Source organism: Pseudopipra pipra, chromosome 1 (assembly GCF_036250125.1).
Source record: "Pseudopipra pipra isolate bDixPip1 chromosome 1, bDixPip1.hap1, whole genome shotgun sequence".
NCBI lineage: Eukaryota > Metazoa > Chordata > Aves > Passeriformes > Pipridae > Pseudopipra > Pseudopipra pipra.
The window spans coordinates 73437520-73464571 of NC_087549.1; the positions used below are offsets into that span (position 1 = coordinate 73437520).

Below are 27052 nucleotides of genomic sequence, written 5' to 3' on the forward strand. Positions count from 1 at the left end.
TGAGATCTGTATATGTGTAAATAGAAGTATCCTGACACCCTAAAACCTTGGATTAAAAAGAATGTGCATTGTACATCTTTAAAAAGTATATTAATTTATTAAATCTAGTTGTCACTTTATTTTGGACTGCTGTTCTGTTGACAATGTGCCACAAAGCAATAGTGCGAAGAGGCAAGATGTTTTTATAAAATTTGGAGCTTACTTTATGGTGTTCATAACAGATCCTATTGTAGTAATACAGTATGATTTTTCATGAGTGGAAAGGCCACAGAGAATATCAAAAGTAAATAACTGTCTTACAGTCAGCAATGAAGTGGCTGTGGTGAGAACATAATGAACTATGTATCTTGCTGTCCAGTCTTTTTTATTATTTTGTATAACACCAAAGCTGTTGTACATTTTTCTATTGCCTGATTGTTTTTCATGTGTCAGAGTTTGTAATATTGTACAGTTGCTGTTAAATCAAGAAAATATTTCCTCTTCTGAGAATTCAGATGTACTTGTTGAGGCTCAGCTGGATTTTTCTGTTTGGTTGAAGGGGTGGGTGTTGGCTTTGGGATCAGGATTTTGTGAATTGAAACAGTAAATAAAAATTTACTAAGTCTAGGTGTTGGAAGCATTTAAAGGTATCAAGGAAAATTAGATAGGTTCACAACTTAAATTGTAGCCAATTTCTTATCAATAATAGAATTTTTCAGGACCTCAAGAAAAGGGATGAACATTAACTGATGTGCTTGCACAGCACAAGGAGCATAGTGTAAGCAACATCCTGACCTGGTCCTTAGTTAAAGAGCTTGAAATCTTTTTTCTGTAAGTTACCAAAGTTAAAAATTGTAGTATGAATTTTATATTGCACAATTACTTTAAAAAAAACCAAACCCAACCAAAAAAAAATTCTCTCAGAATTGGTCACTGTGAATTTTTATGGGAATAATATTGAAGGAAGTGATTTATCATGTACCATTTATTTCCTGAGGGGCAGGGAAATACATATGCTATTAAGCAGGCAAGGAAGAGTTAGCAGATATCTTTGCAAGAGCACAGTCAAACAAGAGCCACCAAATCAAGTCTGTGTTATTTCTATATGTAGATAGAGTTCTTTTGCAGTAATGTTTGGGGGGGCTTATGTAGATAAAGAAAATACATAACAGTATCACAAAGCTTTAAGTAGCATCAAATCACATGCTTAGATTGCAGTATCTTTCCTAGACCAATGTGGGAAATGTGAATATCCATTGCAGTAAGGAGAACATCAATGGAACATTTTAATTGCTATTCATTACACTCTTCTTCAGTATTCTGTACTTAACCATGTGTGTATATAATTAATACTTGAGAATCTGGCAAGTGCTTTGAAAGTGTCATCTCCTTCTATTGATGTTGCACCTCTGACCTGCCATTGTTTTGAGCTAATATGGTCCAGGCTGTGATGGTGGTAGTTCATTTTTTTGGTGTCTGGACTCGTGTTCTAAGGCAGCGAGAACAAGCCAAATGCATCTGAATCTAGTGGCAGGAGGACTGGGCTGTCACTATCAGATTCATACTATTTTACAGAATTACTGTTGTACTGATGGTTTTGAACCATAAATACTACCTTTTGGAGTGATTTATTAGGAAATTTCCAGTGAAATGAAATCAGAAAAATAGCCTAAATATTTTTCTTTCATTCACTGTTGCTTACTTAATGCCAAATTGAGTATATATTCACCCCATATATTTTTGATGTGCATATATATTGCATTTGACTATTTACAGTGGTGTACATTGTGGGACAAATATATTTTCACAATAATAAATTCACTGATAACATACATTCTTACTTATGCCAAGATTCCATCTTTGACATACCTTTCACAAACAGTTCCAAAATGGGCTTGTCACTCAAATATTGCAAGCACTACTGTGCATCATGGAGAATTTACAGTAGTGTGGTACTTGTAACTTTGTGTTTTTATCCAGACAAATTGGTCTTAATATTAAAATTTATTAAGAAAAAGCCTTTGTGCTGTTTCTTACCACTGTTATTTCACAAGAAAAAAGAGAATCAGGCCAGTCATGCAATGTGATCTGTAGCTGTTTTGATGTAGCTTACATTATCTGTATTCTCTCTTTGTTACGGAGAACTGGTTTCAAATGCAACTGTTATGCTGGCAGGCATGAAGTTTGTTTCCAAAACTGTCCATTGTGGACTTCAGAAAAATCTCATCTCCTTACCTCCTTATTTTTACACGTTTTGGGAAAGAATATGGAGGTTGTATAGAACAAGAATTAAATAACAGTACTTTTTTATTGTTTTAAATTTCAATGGTTTGCCTTATTGTGCCCTGAGTAGTCCTCTGGCATAGAAACATGATAGTAAGCATGTAAGTTAAGTGGCTGTTACTGAGACAGCTGATGAGATCTGTACCAGTGGCTTCCATCTGCGCTAGAGTAATACAGCATGCTGTGGGCTTATATTACTCTTCAAGTGGAAAAGACTCTGTGTTTGTGTGTGTTTGTGTGTGTGTGTGTGTGTTTGTGTGTGTGTGTGTGTGTGTGTGTGTGCACGCGCGCATGCGCGCTCTTTTACCCCAGTTCGGGCTGACCTTGGATCTTGAATGGAGGGGTTGGAGGTATGTACTGGCTTAATTGTATCCCCTTTGTGGTGTTGAGAATCTAATGCTGTTGTTAGTTCCACAGACCTTCATCCAAGAACTGTCAAGATGGCTCTGTAGCTATCTTTTGCATTCTGAAAGAATTTAATTGCAGCATGGCTTTGACTGTTTTTACACAGATTATTTTATATTGATTAAAAATAGTTAAAACTCTGCATCCCTTCTCTGTCTCCCCCTTTTCTGCTGGGTGAAGCTGAAGTTACTTGGTTTTGTTTGAGGGCCCTCTGGTACCTGTAACTGCTTTCAGTCCATAATTTCCTTGGCGAGATGCCAGCTCTAACACAATTACAGCACTCACATCACTTTTCAGCTGAGTGTATTAATTCTTTCCTTGCCTCTCCCTAAGACTGAGTCAAGATCATCATAAAAGTCTGCACAGCAGTCCCATTATTCTGCAGAGAACTCTGTAAAAAATACCTTACAGCGCACAAATGGGTGGTTTGTTGATTTCACTGCCTGGCATGCTGATCAGTGTCGTTTTGTTTCCTTGGACTTCACTGTTCGTTATTTTACATATAGATTGGAAGTTCTTTGTGGCAGGGTCAGTGTTCTTGTTCTGCTTGCCTTGGGAATGGCAATGGAATTGCCTGGGCAATGAGTGAGGCTCTTAGCAGAAATGATTATGCAGATAATAAAAACATTAAACAAGGAACTGAATCTTGGTAGTATAATGAAGTTCAGGATGCAAAATAAAGGAAGTTGTCTTCTGAAACAGATAAGAAACAACTTTTACAAAGCATAAAAGTAAGTTAGAGCTCTCTTGTATTTCTTAATTAGATTAATTGAAACTAAAGTTAGCAACAATTTTATTTATGGTTATTCCACAAGCTATGCTTCTGGTATTAATTTCTTCATTTAGAAGTCACCATAAATTGAGAAACAATATGCTGAAATCAAAGTTACTCAGTAATGGAAAATTTTAAAAGATTGTATTTCCAAAGGTCAAATACCAATCCAAAATAAACTAAATGTTTTAAATTCAGGATAGTACTGAGGGATGGAGGAAGGGCAAGATTATTTCACAACTCTGAACATCAGTTTTGCTGCTCATCTACTTACCTGCAGTTATCTCTTGCCTATTGAGTAGAGGCCAACGCCAAAGCTGCATAGGCATTTCCCACCCACCCCCCCAGAAGAGATGTCAAACATCTGGAGTTGTCTGATATCCGGTGGGGGAGAAGGGGGTGGTACTTAACATTACTTGTCTGATTCATCACAAAATCACTTGGCTTTCGAGGGCCATTTGTGTTCCTGGAAAGTAAGACTAGAGAGAACAGAATTCCTTGTTGCTTATAGAAGTAGAGAACACTGCAAAGCTAATTTATTTATACTGGATAGAATTTCTGTATTAGAACCCAAATAGTGCCGAGCAGCACTGGTTTGCCATGTTCAGCAGGTGCAAATTGCATAAGTGGCCTGCTGAAGTCCAATAAGGAATGTGCTGAATCTAAAAATACTGTGGATTAGAATGGAGTGTACATAGGTGTCGTGGTTTAGGAATGGAATTCTCCAATTTATTGTTGCCATTGAAACCACTCCACGCACTGCTCAGCACTGCTCGCTTACTACCCCCTCCCCTTTCTCTCCTGCAACGGGCTGGAGAGGAGAATTGGAGGCACAAAAGGTAAACCTCCCGGGTCCTAGCTGTGCCCCCTCCTGGCTACTGCAAAAATTAACCCTGTCTTGGCCGGAACCAGGGATATTTTGACTAGTTGTGAGCAGGAGGCACGGAAGCAGGAAGCAGCAGCAGGATTTCTAAGCCGAAATTCGGCAATGGTGCTGTAAAAGAACAATTACGTTCATGGATATACTTTTAAATGCTCTTTGTATAAGAGTAATGGGTAAAATGCACGGGAGGGAAGTACTCCCTCTCTACTCAGTGTATAGCAAGAATCTGAGTTGCTCCTTTTGCTGAAGTTACACTTATGTTTTTATTGCCTATATCTTCATAGAGTTTGATCAACCTTTTCTTAACAGAAACTAGGCCTTACTTCCTTTATAGCTTTGTGCCAAGATTCTCAACCGGACCCATCAGTGTCCTTCTCACTATGCCTCTGAGAGTTTTGGGGTTTTTTTTCTTTTTGTTCCTTGTTGAAAGGGTTTTGTTGACCCCACAGCCACGGTACTGATCTGTGTAATCCTGAGTTTCCTTAAACAACCTTGCATTAATCTGCAGATAATTAACATCTCTCCTCACACCACTAACCCTCAAAACTGAAGCATCCCTCCCTCACCTACCTCTTGATCTTGTTTTTACTTACCAATTATCTCGGAGGTTATTCCACTCTTTGTTATGCTGGTTTGGCCTTCCTTTTACATCCATGAGTTACAATGATCTTTAAGTAGATGTTTTAGTGTAATTACATGTGAAAAGCGTACTACTTTTAGCTAAAAATGAGTTCCCAAAAGTATAAATGACTTCCTAAAAGGAATACCATCCCAGTATGCCAAACTTAAGCCAACATGTGTAATTATGCATTCTTTCTGCACCATTAACACAGGACTAATGAGTAGAAAATCTGCAGTATATCCGGTACTGCTTATAAGTCAGGAGGCTGCAGGGTAAGGATGGTCATAACTCATGTACCTCCAGGGTTTTTTTGCAGTCCCCTCCATACCATCCTGTTTCATCCCATCCATCCTCCCCCTGTAGTTAAATATATGATGGTTGGGGTCAAAAAATAAAGGAGAGCAGTGCCCATGCTCCTTTTTCTGCGAAGAGCAAGGACTGTATTGCCTAGAGTTTTGCTTATTACTTGATGCAGTGTGTCTTGTTAATTTTTGTTACATGTAAGCATTTATACAAAGATTAATTTGGCCATGCCTTTATAGATTAAGCATGTTCTGGAGCAGCATGTGATTAATTGGTAACCTATTTTCCAGTTATTTTTCACTTTTATATGGAAGTTTTAGCCTTTGGCTTTTTCCACTGGTTTGCAATTCATATAAAATAACATGTTTGAAAAATACGGAGTTTTTCTTTAAATACTCACAGGAAAAATTCCACCTACATGCTACTGTTTCCCATAATACAGTATGGCAGCTTTATGCATGATTTCACTGCACTGAACCAAATCACTGGAAGAACTGAGAATATGACATTTACTTTTTGAGCATTTTTGGGATAGTTCCAAGTGTGTCCAAGAACTGCAGATGACAGAGAATATGAAATTTTTGCTGTTTATCTGTTATCCCTAGACACCTTGGAAAAACTGCATTGTGAAATGATCTTAATTTAATTCCACTGTGTAAACTCCTGCAGGATAATGTTTGCTGCATGTTTTTCTTTGTCCTGCATGGCCTTACATGTTCATCAGTGGGGACATAATGTGGATTAAAAAGGGCTTGCTCCAAATAAGATTGTGTGCTTCTGCAGTAACTGTTTGGCCTGTTTCAAGCACAGAGCACCCAAGTCTCTTTGGAGCAATGGCTTCTGAAGGCTTTCTGAAGCGAATAATCCTATTACCAAGTTAATTTGAGTGCTCGAGCTACTTACAGCCCATGTTAGAAGGAACGGGAGGGGCATTGCTTTATAACCAAGAGATGCACTAGTGTCTTTACAGAGGATGCCATTCAGGTTATCTCCGGTGCTGTCTTTTTGTGCAGTGGAAATAGGTCTCGTAGCTGGCAACCAAGACTTGGAGGCAGACAGGGCACTGAATCCTTGGAGTTCTGAAGTGGTGGGAGAACCCATGCTGCCTTGTGGGGCCATATTTGGAGCAGTGGGTGCTGAGAAGCAGCTGGCACTGGACATGCTGCTCTCCCTGGTGGCAGACCTTCTGTGGTCCTGCTGTCTGGAATGTTCGGGACTGTGGCGGCTGCCCAGCAGAAGTTGCTTGTGGCTGAGCTGCCCTTGAAAGTGGCAGCTACTGCAAGTAACGGGAATTTTAGGGGATACGTTGCTCTATGTCTACTTTTCAGCTCATTCAGCATTTGTTCACATCTCATCCAAGCTGGGAAAAGAAGTTTAAAAGTGCTAAAGGCAGGATGGACATGCCACCCTAACTCTGCTCACCTGGCAGTGCATCCTCGTGGCCATGGGGCATGCAGGGATTAGTGGGCTGCAGGGAGCCCAGGCATCCAGGGACCAGCCATCCCACTATGGGCTCTGCCAGTGATGCGGTACTAAAGTGTTCACAGAATCAATTAGGTTGGAAAAGGCCTCTGATATCATTGAGTCCAACCTATGACCGAACACCACCCTGCCAACTAGACCATGGCACTAAGTGCCACGTCCAGTCTTTCCTTAAACACCTCCAGGGATGGTGACTCCACCATCTCCCTGGGCAGCCCATTCCAACATCTAATCACCATTTCTCTGAAGAAATTCTTCCTCATGTCCAACCTGAATGTCCCCTGGCACAGCTTTAAGACCATGTCCTCTCATCCTGTCACTGGTTGCCTGGGAGAAGAGACCAACCCCCACCTGGCTACAACCCCGTTTTGGGTAGTTTTTAGGGAGCAGTAATGTCACCCCAGGCTAAACAACCCCAGCTCCCTCAACCACTCCTCCTAGGACATGCACTCCAGAATCCTGAATTGAGGGCCCAGAACTGAACACAGTATTCAAGGTGTGGCCTAACCAGTGCTGAGTACAGGGGAAGAATCACTTCCTCAGTCCTGCTGGCCATACTATTTCTGATACAGGCCAGGATGCCACTGGCCTTCTTGGCCACCTGGGCACACTGCTGCCTTGAGTTCAGTCGCTGTTGACCAGCACCTCCAGGTCCTTTTCTGCTGGGCAGCTTTCCAGTCACTCTGCCCCCACCCCAGCCCGTAGCACTGCACGGGGTTTCTGTGGCCAAAGCGTAGGACCTGACACTTGGTCACTGGTCATTGTTCTTGGCCCAGTGATCCAGCCTGCCCAGGTCCCTCTGCAGACCCTTCCTACCCTCCAGCAGATCAACACTCCGACCCAACTCGGTGTCATCTGCGAATTTGCTAAAGGTAGACATCATCCATGTCTCGTGTCTTTTCACAAGTTTGAACAAATCAGGGGATGCTCTTGCACTTTAAACCGCGGAGGCACCAACCCTCTCTCCCCGCCCGGCCCCCGCCTTCCCCCGCTCAGCTCCCCGGCCTCCCGCCCGCCCCGGCCGCTCCCCCGCGTTGCCCGGGCAGCGGGGCCGCGGAGCGGGGCAGGTGAGGGGCCGTGCCCGGGCCTCCCCCGAGCCCCGGGGCAGCACCGGCGGGGCGGGGGGAGCAGTCCCGGACGGCTCGGCCGGGGCCGCCATCGCCGCGGCGGTGCCCGGGGGCGGGGTTGGGCTCCCGGCGCTCTCCGAACGCCTCCTCCGGCGCTCCCTCCCCGCAGCTCGGGGCTGGGGGGCGGTGGGCCCCGCGGCGCGGCCGGGCCGGCCTGCTTGCGGCTGCTTGTCAGCCTTGAACTGCTGGGGCTGGTTTTGAGTGCGTGAAAGGAAAAAACATTAGAAAATAAGAGCTAATAGGGGGTGAAAGACATGAGCTGAGCTTTGTGTTTAGCAAGAGTAACCCCTGCCGTGCGCTGATGGTGAAGGGGTGCAGAGGCTGCCTGAGCTGGCTGTGTGTATATGTACAGGAGGTTCCCTCTGAACATAAGTAAACCCTTTTTCACTGTAAGGATGACTGAGCACTGGCACAGGTTGCCCAGGGAAGTGTGGAGTCTCCATCCTTAGACATGTTCAAAACCCACCTGGACATGGTTCTTGGCAGTCTGATCGTAGGTGGCCCAACTTGAGGAGGGGGTCTGACCAGGTAACCTCTAAGAGGTCCCTGCCAACCTCAACCCTTCTGTGAGACTATGATTAATGGCTTACTGTAGAAAAGCAGCTCTTGCTTTTCTTTGCTTCCTTTTTTTTTTTTCTCCCTGATTTTGTTTTTACTCTTTTATTTTACTGTTTCCCAAGGGGGCATACACATGCACATGTATTCCTTCCTCTAGTTTTTTCTGTTATCCTGAAATCCTCAAATTTTTGCGTTCAGCTTCAATTCCTTGGTTAGAACTGTGTTTTTGAATCATTACTGAATGTGTGTGACCAATAAGGTAATTAAATGCACTCTCTGAAGTCTATCCCTGAATTCAAATTTGCTGCGTTGGAGTGGTGAAGATGCTGTGCTCTACCTGCATTTCTCCAGAAATAAAGTTCTAAGTATGGTTTGATCCTCAAAGGAGCCTTGGGTCACAGCAGTCCCATTCCTCCATCAGTGACTTTTAATTTTTTTTTCCAATGCAGGAAAATTCACATGATAGGGAGAGAAAGCCACATGCCAGGTAGTCTTATTTTTATCTTAAACATTAAAATAATGTAAAGGGATAGAGGATGCTGTTATGTTGATTCCTTTCTTGATGCTGTTGCTTTCATTGCTCTTCTCCTCTGCAAATAACCAATATGTTTTCAGTTCTTGTTGCCAAATCAACTTAAATAGGGTATAGTTTGTTCTCGAAATGATGAGGACGGTACTCAGATTTCCCACCAAATGTGCCCCATTTCAATGGGAGAAGTGCCACACAATAACCTATCTCTTTCCCTTCTTTTGGATCCTGGGTGACAGAATTCCTTGCAACAAATGAGTTACATCCTGAATGAGACAAACATACCTGTAGAACTGTATGAGCAAAGTGCAGTGTGTGGTTGCAGCACACGTGAATGTTTTGTTCATTGCTGTAGTTTTTTTGTGTGAAGTCTACCAGGAGCACAAATTAGTAACTTTTTTCTACAACATTTTTGGAGTACGTAAACACAGTAGAAACTTGGTCATCTGCATACTCTGGATTCTGTACAAAAATGACAAGATTCTCCTCGGTGCGCAGTAGTGAGTTGCCAGCATAGCTAGCTTTCACACTGGCATGTGTGATGTGACTTGTCTGTACTGCCTGTTTTACAAATTTGTATTGTGGTAGGTTTGAGGAGAAAAATCCGTTTAAAACTAAAGATACTCGTTAAAGTAGTAGTTCTCCTCATCCAGAGCTGTGGTTGGTGTCCAAGCTCCAGTGTTTTACTTGGTGTTGCCACCAAATTAAAGTATTTTAGAGAAATGCGGTGCTCCTCTGACAGACGCAGACCCTTCTAAGTCTGTCACCTCTCCAGTAGCCCCAGCTGTCAGGTAGGACAGGAGGGAGTTTGGGGATGAGCACTGTTCACCCACAAGTGCACACACACATTCACGTTCTGTATCTGTGAACTGCTGTTTTATTTCTTTCAGGTCCTTGTGCCTGAACAGAAACCGACCATGCCTCTTCCAGAAACCATGTTTTGTGCTCAGCAGATCAAAATCCCCCCAGAGCTACCTGACATTCTGAAGCAATTTACTAAAGCTGCTATTAGGACTCAACCTCATGATGTTTTGCAGTGGGCAGCTGCGTAAGTATGATGTTCAAAGAACAATAGGGAGCTATACATGGGGACCCACAGAATCTCACTGCTCCTGTTTACTATACAGTGGAGCTGACTTTGAATATTACATCAACATGTATATTCCATACACACTGCTTTGTATTAATGTGGTATGAGAGCCTTTTAAAAAATAGTGTAGTACTTGATTTATTTTCTGCTTCCTTGAGGCTTAGGATTGGCTTATTCCTGGAATAGTTTGATTTCTATCCAAGAAAATGCATCTTAATTTGTTTTTGTTATTACTTTTTCCATCTCAAGGACCAAACCTTTTTAATTTGGTTTGGTTTTTTTCCTCTCATATGAGATTTAATTCTTGAAATTTAAAGGCAACCTAGAAAATAACCTTCTAATTCTTAAGCTTGTTAGGTTTCTTCTTTTCTTTTCTGGGAAAAGTGCCTGAAAAGTTGCAACTTTTAAATGATAATCCATGTAATAAATCTCTCACTAAAATGTTGATTTAAGATGTTTAAATGTTTCTTCTTTAACTTCTATTTTTTTTTCTTTTACCTCATCTGTGCACTATAATTTTTTCCTGTCCTATGGTTTGTGTGGGCAAGCTCTTGAAAGATATCTGTGAGATGTTCTCAGCTGGAGGGATTGGAAAACATCTATACTCTGTACATGAGGGAGGGGAGGCTATTAACAAAGCCAGACTGGGGGGGTCTGGCTTGTCCATAAAAAATGAAAGAATCTGAAGCTGAATTGCTACAGCTCCAGTGTCAGAGAAAGGCATTGGGACAATCTTAAAATGGCATGACATTTCTTAGGAACATGATGGAGGGGGGGTGCAGCGTACCTCTGGGTGATGGAAGTGCAGTGAGCTTGTCCCAGCTGTGTCAGAAGCAGCAGTCACCAGGTAGCTGGAGCTTGCTGGGACATGGAGCTGGTGAGAGAAGGGGCAGTGTGGCACTGCCATGGCCACACCACCAGCCAGACCCCAACCTCTGCCTAGAGAGGAGCCCCCACAGAGGAGTAGGCAGCTGCTGCTGATCACGCACCTCTCTGGTGAGCAGAGCAAGATCTGTGCCTGGGAGCCACACAAGGCAGAGCAAGGCTGTGGGTTCACATGTGCTGCCAGTGTTGTAGGCTTGTCCTTGTGAATAATCGGATGGGGAAATGGATCAGGCTGAAAAGTAGCCCAGGTGTTGTATCTACGTACATACCATGCATCTATTTCTACCCAGTCACACCAATGCAGTGCTGCTTGCTGTGCATTTTGGCAAGTGTTTGCACAGCCTGGTGAGTGACCAGGGCAGATGAGGCAGGATGAGTGGAGAAACTCCTAAATTAGACCCATCACTACCTGAATGAAAACTGAGTTTTCCTTGCACAGTTCAGATTGCTGGCCAGTTATAGCAGAGGTGGTTCCTGTTGAGGATGTGTCAGCCTTATAATCAAAAGAATGTGCATCTAATGCCCTTTCTGCTCTATTCCTAAATTTTATTTTGGAGCGGACAGAAATAGTAGAAATATTGATGAGAGAGTTGCAGCATTTTGGGTAGTGTTTGAGGGGAATGTTAAACAGATGAGCAGTCAAGTGCTCCTCAATCAAATGGGAAAAACCTGCGTTTTGTTTGGAAGTGCACTGTGATGTTAATAAATCACTCTCTGCCTTTGCCGAGAAGAACTGAGTGTATCACGCACAAAATAAGTTCAATATCTTAAGAATTATTAGAATGTCATAAAAAGGAGCATGTAAAATCTAAAGATTGTGGTTTCTGCTAGAAAGAAAGATGCCATCTGAGCATGGGGAGATGGGAATTGTGTGCGTGGGCAGCTTGCTGAGTGCTGCTGCTCCTGCTCAGGAGCTTGTGTGTTCTTTCACTGACCTGTAAGAGCATTAACTTCTGTGCAGTTTGTAATGGCCTTTGGCATTGAGGTGTGTTGCTCTTCCCATTCACTCAGGTATTTTTCAGCCTTGTCAAAGGGGGAGCCCCTTCCTGTGAAGGAGAGGATTGAAATTCCTTCAGCAACAGGGGAAATAGAAGGTGGTTTGACTCCTGGACTCCTCAAAGTCTTGCACAAAAAGGTACAAACTGGCCTTTATCAAATGCATAATGCTACTGAGGAATGCTGATGTGTTGGAGATGGTTGGGTAGACTGACCTTCAAGTGTTTGATGTATTTTGGGGAACTACTCTGTTCTTTGATTCATTCTGGTTTTCAGAGTTCTTACTATGGTACCATGATTTCGTTTAAAGCTTTCTCCCAAAGGCACGATAACTGTTACAGAGCTAAAGGAAAAATGGAAGCACTTGTGTTTGCCAGAAGAGCAGCTGAAATCTATCCTGCAACTGGACAATTTTGGCGAGGAGGTGGAATGGATGAAGATTCTGGCACTTGGGTGCAGCGTGCTCGGTGGGGTATGTTCACAACAGGAGCTCTTGTATCTAAACACAGATGGTTGTCTGTGATCATATATAAGGTCATAGAACAATTACTGCAAATGGATTTGGAAAATGGTGATTGCTGTTGCAGCAGCTGGCAAAGTGGCTTGCATGTTTACTTCTGTTCTCCATCAGATTTTAGTTGGGGGAACTTAAACAGAAAGATGGCTAAGTCCTCAGTTGACTGGGATGGCAGTAGAAGAGCAAGAATGTCTGCAGAGAGCTTGTACCATGAGAGAGAGGATGATAGAGGAATGATGCTGATGGCATCAGTGTAAATGTCCGCGGAGGAGAACTGGAGGGAGAAATTAAAGCACCAATTTTTAATTGATTGTGTAGTCAATTAAATTTTCACGGCAGCAGTTAATGTTACTAAATTTACATTTAGTTCTTTTAAAGTCAGGAATAATATCTCAGAAGAGCATTTCAACAGAATGGAAGACTATAAAATGCACTAAGCTGATGTTCTTATAAACTATAATACTTTTAGTGATTTCTACAGTATGGAAGAAGAGGTATTAAAAAGAAAATACATACAAAATAATATTTTGAGATTGTTGCAATATCTGGAAACCCTGAATGTTGAGCTGGCCTGGCAATGCAATTGTGTGTGTATATATCTATTTATATTTACTTATTTCAACTGTGTATTTCTTCATTCCAATCTTCTTCCTGACATGATCTTGTAGTTCGGGCTCTTTTCTTCATTTAAAAATAGTAACAGCAACATTACTTATCTAGAAAAAAGCAACCAACCAAACAAAAAAATGGAGTAATGGAAGCATCATTCTAATGGAGCTAGACAGACTAAATTTACATCCATGTCATCATTCTTTTGGATATTAAGTGAACGATTTGATTTCAGTACTATGTAACGAAACCTAGACTTCATTTTCCTAAACCATAGAGGAAGACGCACACAAGAAATTTAAATTCACTTCCTGCAGGTGTAAATTGTGGTCGTAGTTGAACAGAGTCTCAGCTGAAATACAAGATTAGAGAAGTGTGAACTTCTTAAGAGCACCAGTTTGAAGTATCTTTTTATAAACTAAACACCGATGTGTTTTTACAGCCTTGAGGAAATGACCACACAGGTAGCCTGTTAAATAGGCTTTCAGGGGTGCCAAAATGGATGTGAATAATTTTGCTGTGTTGTGAGAGAGAGACACAGTGGCAGGAAGGGCAGTAGAGAGGTAGCAAAATGCAGAAGGTAAACTCTGCCATCAATAGAGGCAGCTGCCTCTCCTTCCACAGAGAGGCCTCCCAGGGGATGAAATACATTAAGTAAAACTGTTAAAGGATTATAAAATTACACTTCTCTGGCCTGTGTTCTAGATCTTAAACAGATATTGCATTTATTTTAGGTATTGCTAGTCTAGTGTTAGAAAATACTATCTTTTTACGTAGTCATTTCATTGCTTGTTAATGAAAAGGTAAGGGTGAGTTTTGAAAATGTTACAGCAAAAAATATTAACACTTGTGTTAAAAAAGGCCTGAGTGGTTTTGAGGGTTTTTTTGGTGGTTTTTTTTGGTTTCGTGTGTGCATTTGTTTGTTTATTTCTTTCTTTAATGGCATCCAACCAGTCTTTGACTGAATGTAACTTGGTGCCTAATTTTTCCACATTTTTCCCCATATAGCTCAGCATGAAGAGGGCACTGGATTATCAACACCATATTAAATAAAGGATTTTTTCAAAGTAGATTTGGAAAATAATTTGTGGCATGGGGTTTTTTAAGGTAACTAGGATGTTATTGCCCTTTGACTGAACTGAAATGTTCTTTAAATGCTTTTTGCCTCAATGTTTTTTCTACTAACTACTAAAATAGAACTTGCATACAGATAGAGGAAACAGTAATATCAGCTAAAATATTATCTAAAAATTATATAATATAATGTCAGAATAAAAATCACCAAACTCATGTTCATTTTCTGGGGTTTGTAGATTTATCTGTCTTAACTGCTGCTGAAAATTCGTTTAGAACCATTGAGATAATAAATATACACATACACACACATATGTCTATCACTAGATATAATGATGTTCAAGCTCTCACAGTAGCAGAGCAGAGCAATTTGGCCATGTTGGAGATAGGGATCATATTACCCCATGCAATCTTTAAACATCACAGGATTCTGGTATATTTTGCTACTGTCTCTAATAGAACTTCATTATTGTTTCTACCGTTGGACCTGCACTGGAGTGTAACTTTGGGGTTTAAAGCTAGATAATGATGATAGCACCTTCATCTCATTTACCCTCACTTTTAGTGGCTAACAGTGTGGATTTTTTTGTAGTATGCAAAGGATGTTCATGGCTCTGATGCTTCTCCTCTCGTTTCTTGACTTAACCCCCTGCAGTCCTTACTGAGTTCAATGAAACATGCCTGCGAAATCTTAACAAGCGAGCCAGAAGGTGGAGCAGCTCCGATTCCCTTTGAAACATTCTCGTTCCTTTATTTGTATTTGGCCAGTATTGATGGAGAGATACCAGAGGATGAAACTGAAGCATTCCTCCACAAAATTAAGGAAGAAGCGTAAGTAGAAATCTGTGCATGGAATTTTAATGTATTAGTCACCTCTGGGTTCTCCATAAACCTTTAATTTCAGGTGAATACTCTGTCTTCAGACATGGCATAGCCATGATGACAAAAATAACTGTTGACTAAGATTATATCAAAAGTGTACATAGTTATTTTTTGTCAGCTTCATTGTTTGAACTGTTAAAAGATAAATTGTTATTTATCCATCTTTCTCTGAAATACTGAAGTCGCTGTCTGGTGGTATAATTTTCCCTGTAGGATGCAATTAGATACAGGCATTTATCAGCTGTATATTACTGGTTCTGGAACCAGCAGCATCTTATGGGCTGCTGTTTTGATTTAATATAGGTCATAAACCAGAGAGAGAGAGATTGGCAGTTCTCTTATTTTATCCATAGTCACACATGGGTCACACAAAATGCACTTTAACCGATTTAAAAAGATCCATAGCAGGCTTGCCCTCTTTGCGTACAGACGCTTACTCTTCCTACTGTCTATCTGGAACTGGTCTTTCTGTGCCTGGTGGGCTGACCCTGGATGAATGCCAGCTGCCCTCCAAAGCTGTCATTCCCCTTCTCAGCTGGACAGAGAAGAGAAAATATATGGAAGGCTTCTGGGTCAAGGTACAGGCAAGGAGACATCACTCACCAGTTATTGTCACAGGCAAAACAGACTCAACTTGGAGAATTCAGTTTCATTTATTACCAATCAAATCAGAGCAGGATAATAAGAAATAAAAATGAATCTTAAAACACCTTCCCCCAGTCTTTCCCTTCTTCTTCCTCAAATTCACTCCCCATTTTCTCTCCCATCCAGCACTTCAGTGGCACAGAGGGATGGAGAATGGGGACTGTGGTCAGTTCATTACACATTGCCTCTGTTCCTTCCTCCTCGGAGGGAGGACTTCTCACAGACCTCCCCTGCTCCAGTGTGGGGTCCTCCCATGGGAGACAGTCCTCCAGGAACTTCTCCAACTTGAATCCTTCCCATGGGATGCAGGTCTTCACAAACTGCTCTAGCATAGGGTCCCTTTCATGGGGTGCAGTCCTTCAGGAACAGGCTGCTGTAGTGTGGGTCCCTCATGGGGCACAAGTTTGGCAAACCTTCTGCAGTGTGGGCTCTTTTCTCCATGGCGACACAGATCCTGCCAGGAGCCCACTCCAGTGTGAGCTTCCCATGGGGTCACAGTCTCCCTCAGGCATCCACCTGCTCTGGTGTGTCCTCTATGGGCAGCAGGTGGATGTCTGCTCCCCCATGGACCTCCATGGGCTGCAGGGACAGTTGCCTCTCCATGATCTGAGCCACAGGCTGCAGGGGAATCTCTGCTCCAGTGCCTGGATCACCTCCTTCTCCTCCTTCCTCACTGGCCTTGGTGTCTGCAGGGCTGTTGCTCTCGCATATTCCCACTCCTCTCTTCTCCAGCTGCAGTTGCAGTTTTTTTCCTCCCCTTCTTAAACACGTTCCCCCAGATGCACTACCACCGTTGCTGTTGAGCTCAGCCGTGGCCAGTAGCAGGTCCATCTTGAAGCCAGCTGGCATTGGCTCGAACAGGGGAGAAGTCTCTGTCAGAAGCTCACAGAAGCCACCACTGTAGTTCCTGCCTCCACCTCCCCCAAAAAACCCCTTGCCACACAAACCCAGTACACTTAAGATTGCTATCAGTTCCAAGTACATGGGAGCTCCGAAACACGAGCTGCAGAAATGACCTGTTTCATCATTAGCTACCAGACTGACAATTTTTAGTAAGAACCACTTTTTAATCACACCACTTTTGTTTGCAATTCATATAACCCTAAATTGTATCTTGTCCAACACACTAGGATTTACCATGTTAAAGTGCCATTCTAAAACATTTGGTTTATTCCTTTCTAGGGACAAACAATCTGGCATGGTGCTGATCAGACACTTTCTGCCACCGACCTTCATATTTTATTAATCAACCCTACTGTTCAGTATGAGGTGAGAGGGGAAAAAAAAAGGAATAAATAAGTTCAAGAAAATAATTTGTGTTCAAAGTACCATAATTTGCACATTTCAGTACAACACGATCCTCTTCTCTCGCATTTCCTTTTCTTTGTCCCACTCTTGAAATGGCCCCACAGGGGATGTTAATTGAATACATGGTTATACTGTTCTCCTGCCTCTCAAATACTGATGCTCACACCTAGGGACCATCCCTTCACTTACCTGCTTATACTGAGCAAAAGTTATTTTGTTACGGATCTTCCTACCAATAGTTTGTAAGCGATTGTAAGAAAAGTAAAATACAAGAATTAAATTTAGAGAAGACTGGACAGTTATAATTGAAGTGTTTCTCATTATGCTTCTGGTAGCACTGACTTTGACTCTTACATACATACAGCTGTTTTTTTGATTACCTTGTTTGCCTGAACAGCCTTTACTTAAATAAACTGTTTTACCAAGCCCTACTGAAAGAGAACTTAATGGGAACCCCATGGCTGAGCTGCTAAACAAAACCACCTCAAGATCTGCAATTGTTCCGTATTGTTTTCCCTCTAATTAGGACCCTTTCAGAACTTAGATATCTTTTTTCATTCTTAGATGAACTTGTCTAATTAAGAATCTGTTTTAGAATATGTCCTGTTTTCTAACATGAAAAGCTACTGCATTGGTCATGTAGGGCAAGGAATGCCTGACACAGGGTTGTTTGGTTTTGAGTTGAACTGCTGTATAGAAGCCTAAACCCATCAGAACTAGACCATGTATTTAGTGACAGATAATTACACTTAATTGCAGAAACAGCTGAGGTATGAAACAGGATATTAGTGGCTACAATAAAACCAGAGAGATTCCTTTTGATTGAGAAGGCCAAAACCAGGAGCACATGGACTGCCCTCTCCCGGCACCTTGATCAAACAGAAAAAAAATTGTAGGAAAGATGGATCTGCAAGCTTGTTTTTTATAGTTGCTGACTTCCTTGAGGCAAGAAGCTTGGCTCCTCGTGACTGACCTTGCTGAAGTAGAGTGTGTGAGGAATTAACAGAACCACACATCATTAATATATATGTTAATATATGTATGCATGGCTTAAGTCTGTTTTATCAACTTCTATCACTACCATTTGTAGAGTCCACAGGATGGGAACACCTCCTAGTTATTGCTGGAAGGAAATGGATATGCCCCTGGTGTTTGAATACGGTACTCAGCAATATTTCAAGTGTCCTTGGTGCCTCCCCACTAGTTTCTGTGGAGAGCTATATTCTCATCATCTTTGCCAGAATGCATTGATCCAAAATTTCTTTGAGTATGAGCTTGGGAACAGTAACTTTCATGTTATTGCCAGTTTACCACTAGCTGCAGTTGAAGAACAGTTTAGCCTGTTGAAGAACTCTGAAATATGCCCTCTGGTACATGCTGTAATTAGGCGTAAGTACTGTCTGCCTGGAACAGTGTTCCCAGAGTGTTAGGTAGGAGGGGAGCTCTCTTCATGCTTTTTCTGTTTGTAACTGATCCTGGACTCCAGGGATTAGCTCTGTTCTGTATCCACTATGGGCCAGGAAGGCCAATTAGTACGGCCTCTCACAGATTTTATTTTTCAGTCTTGTCAGACTAAACTCAAATACGTGAAAAGTCAATATAATTTATTAAAAGATGCGTGAATGTTACAGATTTACACATTTTCTGCTCTATATACTGCTTCCACTCTGGCAAACCTTAACACTTTTTTGTCTCAAAGCACAGCTATGATGCAATACCAGTATCATGTACACAGCGTTACTGTCCTCAGCACAACAGCAGTAGCAACAGTTCTTGTGCAAGTAATTTTTTGAACAGCTGACAAACAAAATAATCAGGTTCTTGTTTCTACTTTCTTCTTTTATGCCTGTGATACTTGTCTTCATCCCTGAAACAAAAACGCAAACATTGTGGGGCTCAGAGTCTGAAGGGAAAAAAAACAACTTGTAAAATGGTAAGCTCTCATTAAATGTAGTCATGTCCTCTGCTAATGAAAGAAAGTAAGCTACTTTAAGACAGTTTTATTCCCATGTTGCTTTAATCAAAGCCTTGTCATGCAGTGCAGAGAGGCAGTTAGTTTAGGATGAACGACATCACAGTGTAATGAAGCCAGCTTTGATAGAAGCAATCATAGCCATCCATGCACTTATCTAAAAGCATTTACTCATACATGCTAGGGACGGTGCAGCATTTCTTCTGCACAACAGCCCGAGTCTTTGCTTAAACATAGGTCCTACACACCTACGGTCCTGTAAATATATCCTTGTTGATGGTATTAGAAGGTGTGGCCTAGATTTGTTTTCTTTTGCTTAAAAATATGTCCAGAAATACTGAAGAGCAACAGCAGTTTTGAAGCACCTACCATAGAAAAGCTAGTCAACTCACTGTGTTTGTATGTGTATGCACATTAGTGAAACAAATAATCCTACTTACTAAGTTCCAGTGCGAACTAGAGCAGAAATTAGCATTAGACATGACAAGCACACTTAGCTGTGGATGAGGGACATACTGTCCCATTTAACCATGTTGATGGAGTAAAATAGTCTGTTACAGTAGTGAATTAGTCCTGCAACACACTGTTGGAAGTGCCACCTTTCAGATGTGAGATTTCAGATTCTGAAGTCTGGATCACAGTTTGTGGTCTCACAGTATGTTTTGTTTAGTGTTAGTAGCCTCATGCACTGACTTGACATACGGCACATGAGGTTAACCTAGCTTGTTTACTGGACTAGACTTCTTGTTCTCTGCACAAAATTCTCACAGACAGTGGTTGTGGCTGCCTGATTCAGAAGCAGGAGTCAGCTGTCCCTATTTATGCTCACCTCTCTCTTTTTCTGCGAGAGTCTCTGTCTTTGCCTCTTTCGCGACTCCTTCTTCGTTTACTTGGACTCCTGCTGGTGTCTCTCCTGTGTCTTGTGCATTCAGTATCCTTACTGCTTTCCCCAGATTGCCGTGAGTCCACTGAAGCTGACCGCCTGTCTTCCCTTCTGAAAAAAGGTTATCGATTGTAGTCAATAAAATAGTTTCAGAGTTGCTTTTGGTTTCAGTACCAGTTTTGTAATATAATGACCTACTAACGATGTAAGACAGAGGACATATCTTTTATTAAGCCTCTCTCTCTCCCTTGGAAATACCATACCTCCCAAAAGAAGCCCTAAGTCTATGCTTTTATATGTCCACATCTCAGCACATGATTTAATTCAGGTATTTTCTTACAAACACTACCCCTCAGTCTTAACACGTCTGCTTATGAAACGAGGCAGTTGAAGGGGTTCACTCTGTTTTGCTTTAAATCCTGAACTATTCAACTACCTGCCTTAAGCTGCTACCTACAGCTGGAGAACCCAGCAGGCCCAATTTTAGAGAGTCACAGTATCGTTAGCGTTGGAAGGGACCTCTGGAGATCATCCAGTCAACCGCCCTGCCAAGGCAGGGTAAGCTAGAGCAAGTTATGCAGGAACACATCTAGGTGGGTTTTGAGTGTCTCCAGAGAAGGAGACTCCATAACTTCCCTGGGCAGCCTGTTCCAGTGCTCTGACTACCCATTAACCTTCATTTTAATGCTGGGAACAGAGTGTCACCTTTTAGTTTGTTTCAAAAACATTCTCATCTCAAAGATCTGCTGAAGAGGCACAAACAAATACGCTATCACTAGGCCATAATTTCATTTTTATTTCACTGACAAATGTTTGCAAGAGTGTACAGTGTTGCTTGACACAGGAAGAAATACGAATAGATAAAACTCTCCCAGTTAGCACAGCAGCATTCACAGTGATAAGAACTGTAAAGGCTTCTCATATTTAGTATGTTATGGAAACCTTTACTCTGAGGTATAATATATCTACCACAGCATTTCCTGTCATGTGGTGTGGAAAGGGAAGAAATTGTGTACTTTTATTTCCAAGTGTCCTTCTGTACCCATCATCATCATGGCTAGGCTTCGCAAACGAATATTTGGGAAGGGCTCTACCCACGTTTGTTGCAAGCGTGTTGCCTTCTGTACCCACCTACTACATATATACACACTTGAATACAGAGGGAGCATTATTCATTTCCCAGCTCCACCTGTTCCCCTGAATCACCTGCAACTTACCTACTTACCCCTGAAAGAAAAATACTTGTTAATTTTTCCCCATCCTTCCTCCAGGCAGAGTTTCTCAAGCAAGACTTACTAGAATTAGTATAAAATAAACTGTGTGTGTCTCAGACAAGGCTGGTATGTGCTATTAGAAGAAGGTGATAAGACAAAATTACAGGCTTCAGTCTGCTGACATGCCTGAAGAATCTGTCAGCTGTGGCATACCTTCCTGAAGATTTCAACTTCCCTCCTTCACATATCTCTGCATTATCCAACCTGTTCTCCTCCTGCCACTGATTGCTGAGTTCTTCCATATGCACACCAATCACATCCCGAATCACCTGGAGATTAAGATACATTAAAAACAAACATGTCACGGTAGTGGTCTCAACTAGCAACTAGACAGAAAGTGAACATCTCAAAAAAAAAAAAAACCAACACCCAAAAATCTTCCCCAAACCCTATATGTCAAATGTCTGAATGGAAAGTCTTATTTGCAGAAACATGTTTCTGTATAAATTTAAATAGCACCATTTTATAATAGTCAACTATATCTTGCTGGCATTTTCACATTCAGAACTTGGCAGTTAGGAATGCTCCTGTTATTTGTAGCTTGCTGCAGCAAACAAAATCCAAAAATATTCCTCTATATTTGCAACAACAATAAAGCAGTGTACAAGAAGTGGAGAGAGACACATATTCTTTGTCTTTAAAAGAGTATATAATTGTTTATGCTGATATATAATGAGCACTTTTGTGCAAAAAAGCCTTTATTTTCAGATCTCACCTCAGTGTAAGACTTCTTTGTTATATGAACATTCTTAGCCCTGTATGACTGCCGCCGCCTTTTGTAATCTCGCATTTCAGCCAGAATTTCAAGATGGGACTTTGGACCTTTCTGACTATCATCTAGCAAAAAATTGGAAGTAAAACAAATGGTCATTAGCAGGACCTTAGCATGTCTGATACTTTCAAGAATATAAAATATATTGTGTTCTTTCTGAAGTTTCTCCAGCATTTAGTAACTATTGTGAATTTAGCACAAGCTTCCTCTCCAACCTTCATGCTAGCTATTTACATGACTAAAAAGCCACCAAGCAAATACTGTTACGTGATCTCAGTCTCCTAACCATGATCCAAACCAATATAATGGGCTTGCAATTTGGTCAAACACCTACTAAATAAGGGTCATGTTTTCCAACCCAGTATTACAATAAAAGCCAAAGATCGCAAAAGCCAGACTCTGAAAAACATTTACCCGTGTAGAGGACAAGCACTGTCTCCTACCTCCCAGGCACAGCAGGGACTATGAAGTGACATAGATGCTTATGCTGCATAGGTGGTTACAAACTGGCATGACTCAACAGGGATGAGAGGCCTTGGTCCAATACACCCATTTGCATAGTGCTCAAGAGCTCCACTTGGATGACTGCCAACCTTTCCCATTCAGCTTTTACTCTTAAGTGATCTTTAATCTCGTCATCTCTTATAGCAAATACTGTTCTGAGCTTCACAGTAAGTTGGCAACATTATACAACCCAAAGTCTGTTGCAGCAAGGACAGAAGATCCATCCACTGAGAGACACGTGTGCCAAGAGGAGAGCAATGAGGCTTTCCCAGAAGGAAAATATCATAAAGGACACCAAACTAGTGTTTTCTGATGCCAGGTCTTTGCTGTGGCTTTTAAGAACAGTATGCTTTCCACAAGAAAAACAGCACAGCCAATTTTGTTTGGCTTTCAACAAAACTCATCTAACTAGACAAACTGAAAGTCATAAGTTCAACAACAGATTGTTCTTCAAACCTTGGGTGATTTTCGCTGCTAAATCCACAAAGAGATCACTATCATTTTCCATTATTTGGGATCTAGACCTCTGTTTCTTTGTTTCCTCAACAACATAATCATAAAGAGCGAGGCGATCAGCTTGAGTGAGGTCACAGGTAAACCGCTTGTGATTTTGAGGAACTTCTACAGGCAGCAATGAGTAAGATCCTGCAGGTTGGACAGAGAGCTGTTATTAGTAAAATAGCATAATTATACAGGAAAACACTGAGAAGCTCAACAAACAACGCTGTGATCACCAATGCTGTTTTCATCCTTCCCCTATGTATCTGTAAGAAATTTCAACCTTCTTAATTTGAAAGGATAAAAAATTGCTCAAAGGAAAAAGAGAGGCCCAAATCTCTCCCAAGGCCCACACAAGCTTTATAACCCCTCGACTGCTTACACACATACATATACCATAAAGGAATCATAGTAGATCAGATCAAATTGATACTCTGTATTGTCCCAGCTCTTGGCTTACAAGCTAAAGCAAGAGAGGCTGCAGCTCTAACTTGTGGGCTTATTTTACTCATAAAATGTTGTGTAAAGTACTAGCTGCAAAATACCTGTTCTGACAACAAGGATGGAAGGTTCTAGGAGACTAGATAACTGACCACTGTGCAAATCAGTCTCATTCACACTGTTACCTTCTCTACAGAGCTTTTATAATAGACTGCCACAGGGATTTATAGCTTAAAGGGCAACAAAGGCACTTTCAAAGTGCTCCAGATTGGTTCAGATACCTAACTTTAAAGTTATGGAAACAAATGCACTGCCTGCACACTCCTCTTTCCCTGAACTATCAGCCCAGTACTCACTTTTCCCATTCCCCAGTTAAAACACATATCTCTCCAAACAAATAAATCCATTCTTAATCCGTTGCAACAGCAGCAAAGTGACTTCCCTAAAGATACAGGGTGCAATATTCTAGGATATTACCTGCAAAAAAGCATTTTATTTGAAAACATTCAAATTTCCAGCAACCACTGACTGACCTCCATAATCCTGCTCCCCACAACACAACTTTCTCCCTGCAAGGCACAATCCCGTAACCTCCAGGCAGACAGAAAGAGCCAACACATAAGACGGGATGTTTGCAGGAGCTTTTACAACAGCAAAGCTAGTGCTTCTCTACATTATTCAGGTCTTAAGGGAAGCTGGGCAATCTTTCACATTCTGCTTTCACTAAAGACACCAAAGAAGATGAAGAGGAGCCACAATAACTCTACAAACAAACCTAAAATACAAGATTTCATCATTACTATACTTGGAGCCTAAACCAAAACTGTTCTAATATGAAAAAATGGATTTAAACACAAAAAACTAGAATTCTGTTCTCAAAATGCACTGTTCTTACAGAGTCATGGAAGTCCATAAAAATGCCCTGATAGTTACATGCTTGTGATTTTACAAGAATTTCATGACTTTTGATTAGGACCAGTTTTCCTGTTCTACAATATAGCTATGCTAATATTATAATTTGGATTAGAATTAAAAAAACCCAAACAAACCAAAGAAAGATAATTACTTTCTTTGATCCTGTTGGTCAAAAGGAAATTTACAATAAAAAATTATTTTAATTTGTTTTCATTGCCAAAGACTTTAAATTGAGCAAACAATTCCAAGTCAGGAATCTTATAGCGCATCAAGGTACCACAATAAAAACCAACCCAATACAGTTTCAGCATTACTCTTGGAGAAAGGCAAGCTTGCAGGGAAAACTGGACAGCGAACACTGGCATCTAGTGGCTCACTGGTGTATCTTTGCAATGAACTACTTCACAGAGGGCCTATCTGTTCTCTAGTTGGATGCGCTTGTGTCAAATTAATGAGCTACCATTTCCCTCCAGAGGAAATGCACCTGGCATACTCCAAATACAGTGCCCATCTCATGAAAGCTCCTTCCCAAGCAACTGTCCATTAAGCCTCCATTTGCTTTGCCAGAGAAACGAAGACAAGATGAAAAACAATGCCCGAGCAAGTGCTGCTGTATTTCACTGACAAGAAAGTTGAACAAATGCACTTTTCCTTCTGCACGTATATGCTTAACAAACTAAAGTCTACAGAGAGTAAATGCTGTATCTTTCAGGTGTTGCAGTAATTTCTCAACCATACACTGCAGCTCCACAGTTTTCTGTAGACAGCCTTACTTCTCTGCTTTGTCTTGGTCTGAACTCTTGAAGACTCTCTCAGCCTTAAACTGGTCCCCAGGCTGGTCACAAAACCCACCAAAAAATAAAACATAAAGGAACTAATGAGCCTGGAGGGGTGGCAAAGGACAACATCACATTTCCAGATGTGTCAGTGTAGTTCTTATACAACTTCTTAGGACAGTCTTGAAACAGTCCAACATAGTAATACACATGTTGTTTGCTTTGTGATCTGAGGAGCAGTCAGATCTGTGGACAAGCCCACACGGCTCACATCTAGCAATTAATCCCTAAACAAAATGTTACATGAAGAACAAGGCTGGAGACACCATTAAAAGAGTTTAGGCCACAAGAAACAGAAGTAAAGGCAGGCAGAAAGTAAAATGTAGGTAGTGGGATGGGAGCAAAGGACTAATCCTTTAAGAAACTTCTGAGTTTTGCAGTGTTGATTTTACAGTCCTGAAGATAGCTAGAGGTGTGAGCACAACAGACTCAAATTCTCTTTATCTAGGTGCCCAAGTATAGAAAGCATTTATCCTCCAAGGTGTACAAGGGAAGGAGTATTAAAATTAAATAAAATGAAATTCCTCACAGCAGTTCATAGTGGAATGAAGGAAGCTGCAAGGAGGGACACAAGAGCAGCTCTCATTGTCTCAGTATCTGCTTACTACTTACCTTCACTGTAGCCTGTGCCTTCCTTGGCACTTTGAGCTCTAGCCTGCTTAACAATGTGAAACTGTAGATCTTTATCTGCAGGCAGAGAAAAAAAAATCATAGAACTTTTACATCAAGTTCTTCAGTATTTGGATCACATCAGTCTTTATTCCCCATAACCTCTATCACGAGAGCTACGGTATAGTACAGAATATCATAGTTTTACTGATGTATAAGGGAATATCTGAATTAAAAATACAATTTTGATGTATTCCATATTTGAAATGAGGAGAGGAAAAAAAAGGGGAAAAAAAGAAGCATTTCTGGACTACAGGGATATGGAGTAGAATTACACAGTGATAGAAGCATAAAAAGGATAAATTAAGGCAAATAACAAATAACCATTTGAGAAAATAAACCTACTGATGGGAACACTCAGGGTTTTCAGGAGGCCTTGGAGAGCTTTCAGCAGACAAGGCAGCGGGATGTGCTACCGTGAGGGCCTCTGCCCCATGGGGTTTCCCTGGTCCCTCATGCTCATTGCCCTCCCAGGATCCCCCCTCACCCCTAGCTGTGTGTGACGCCCCGCCAGGCGAAGCCCCCGCGGGCGCTCACCCATGGCGACGGTGGGAATCTTCGCCTTTTCGTAGAAGAAGCTGGAGTCGTACATCTCGGCCTGCGGGACCAAAGGGCTCGGTCAAGGCCAGCCGGGCAGGCGGCACTCCAGGGCAGCAGCGCCAGCCCCGCGTCCGCCTTCCCAAGCCGGGCTCCCACCTCCTCCTCGGCGGAGTATCCCATCTTGCGGAGCCGGCAGGACGCCGCGTGCCTCTCCAGCGACGCGCGGGGGACGCGGTGATGGGCGTCGTAGGGGCACAGCATCCACTCCACCTGCCGACGGGACACAGGTCAGGTCAGGTCAGGTCAGCCCCGCACCGCCACCCCCCGCCGCGCCCCCGCCGCCTTACGGAATCTCCCCCGAGCCACAGGGCGCTGGGCGCCGCCATCGCTGCGCCGGGCGGGGCGGCCCCGTGACCGCGGCGGGGGCGGAGCCGGCGCTACGTTCGCCGAGGGCGCTCCTGGTACAGGGGACAGGGAGCAGGGGAGCTGCTTTTTGCTGTCGCGGGGTGGCGGCGGGAAGCCCGAGGAAGAGCCGGGGCGGAGGAGCCCGGGGGAGCCCGGGCCCCTCAAGACTTGAACAGGGTTTTTGTTTTTGTTTTGTTATTGTTATTCGGTAACAAATTGTTATTCAGTAGCTAGTAGCTGAACAGTTATGATGAAGCAGTTGCACTGTGAGCATCATATGCTTGGCTAGTCTTTTGTTTTAAGGAAGAGGGAAGACCATCCCAAGGTGGATGGGCTGTATGGACCACCAGGAGCGAAGCCAGCAGGACTGAGCAGGAAGTGCGGGAATGGCAAT

General features: G+C 42.2%; 2 protein-coding genes across 10 annotated transcripts; one reads left to right on the top strand and one right to left on the bottom strand.

Moving 5' to 3' along the window:
• Positions 1 to 840: 840 nt before the first annotated feature.
• On the top strand, positions 841 to 19907 carry ROPN1L (rhophilin associated tail protein 1 like). 8 transcript variants are annotated; one of them, XM_064661399.1, is made up of 7 exons: positions 841 to 2612; positions 9834 to 9991; positions 11930 to 12053; positions 12225 to 12386; positions 14770 to 14945; positions 16824 to 16910; positions 18850 to 19907. In XM_064661399.1, exons 1-6 carry the CDS (start codon positions 2598 to 2600, stop codon positions 16885 to 16887), a joined length of 699 nt encoding a protein of 232 aa, XP_064517469.1. In that variant the 5' UTR covers positions 841 to 2597; the 3' UTR covers positions 16888 to 16910; positions 18850 to 19907. The 8 variants fall into 8 exon arrangements, with proteins under 8 accessions (XP_064517469.1, XP_064517462.1, XP_064517404.1 ...); XM_064661340.1 differs by lacking the exons at positions 841 to 2612; positions 16824 to 16910; positions 18850 to 19907 and adding exons at positions 7728 to 7796; positions 8864 to 8901; positions 15532 to 15706; XM_064661350.1 differs by lacking the exons at positions 841 to 2612; positions 16824 to 16910; positions 18850 to 19907 and adding exons at positions 7985 to 8057; positions 8864 to 8901; positions 15532 to 15706.
• On the bottom strand, positions 18539 to 26689 carry SNRNP48 (small nuclear ribonucleoprotein U11/U12 subunit 48). 2 transcript variants are annotated; one of them, XM_064661321.1, is made up of 9 exons: positions 26601 to 26689; positions 26410 to 26523; positions 26251 to 26311; positions 25657 to 25731; positions 22811 to 22999; positions 21794 to 21915; positions 21232 to 21347; positions 19751 to 19912; positions 18539 to 18816 (listed from the first exon to the last, which is right to left on the bottom strand). In XM_064661321.1, exons 1-9 carry the CDS (start codon positions 26637 to 26639, stop codon positions 18777 to 18779), a joined length of 918 nt encoding a protein of 305 aa, XP_064517391.1. In that variant the 5' UTR covers positions 26640 to 26689; the 3' UTR covers positions 18539 to 18776. The 2 variants fall into 2 exon arrangements, with proteins under 2 accessions (XP_064517391.1, XP_064517384.1); XM_064661314.1 differs by having other exon boundaries at positions 19751 to 19915; positions 26601 to 26688.
• Positions 26690 to 27052: the final 363 nt, after the last annotated feature.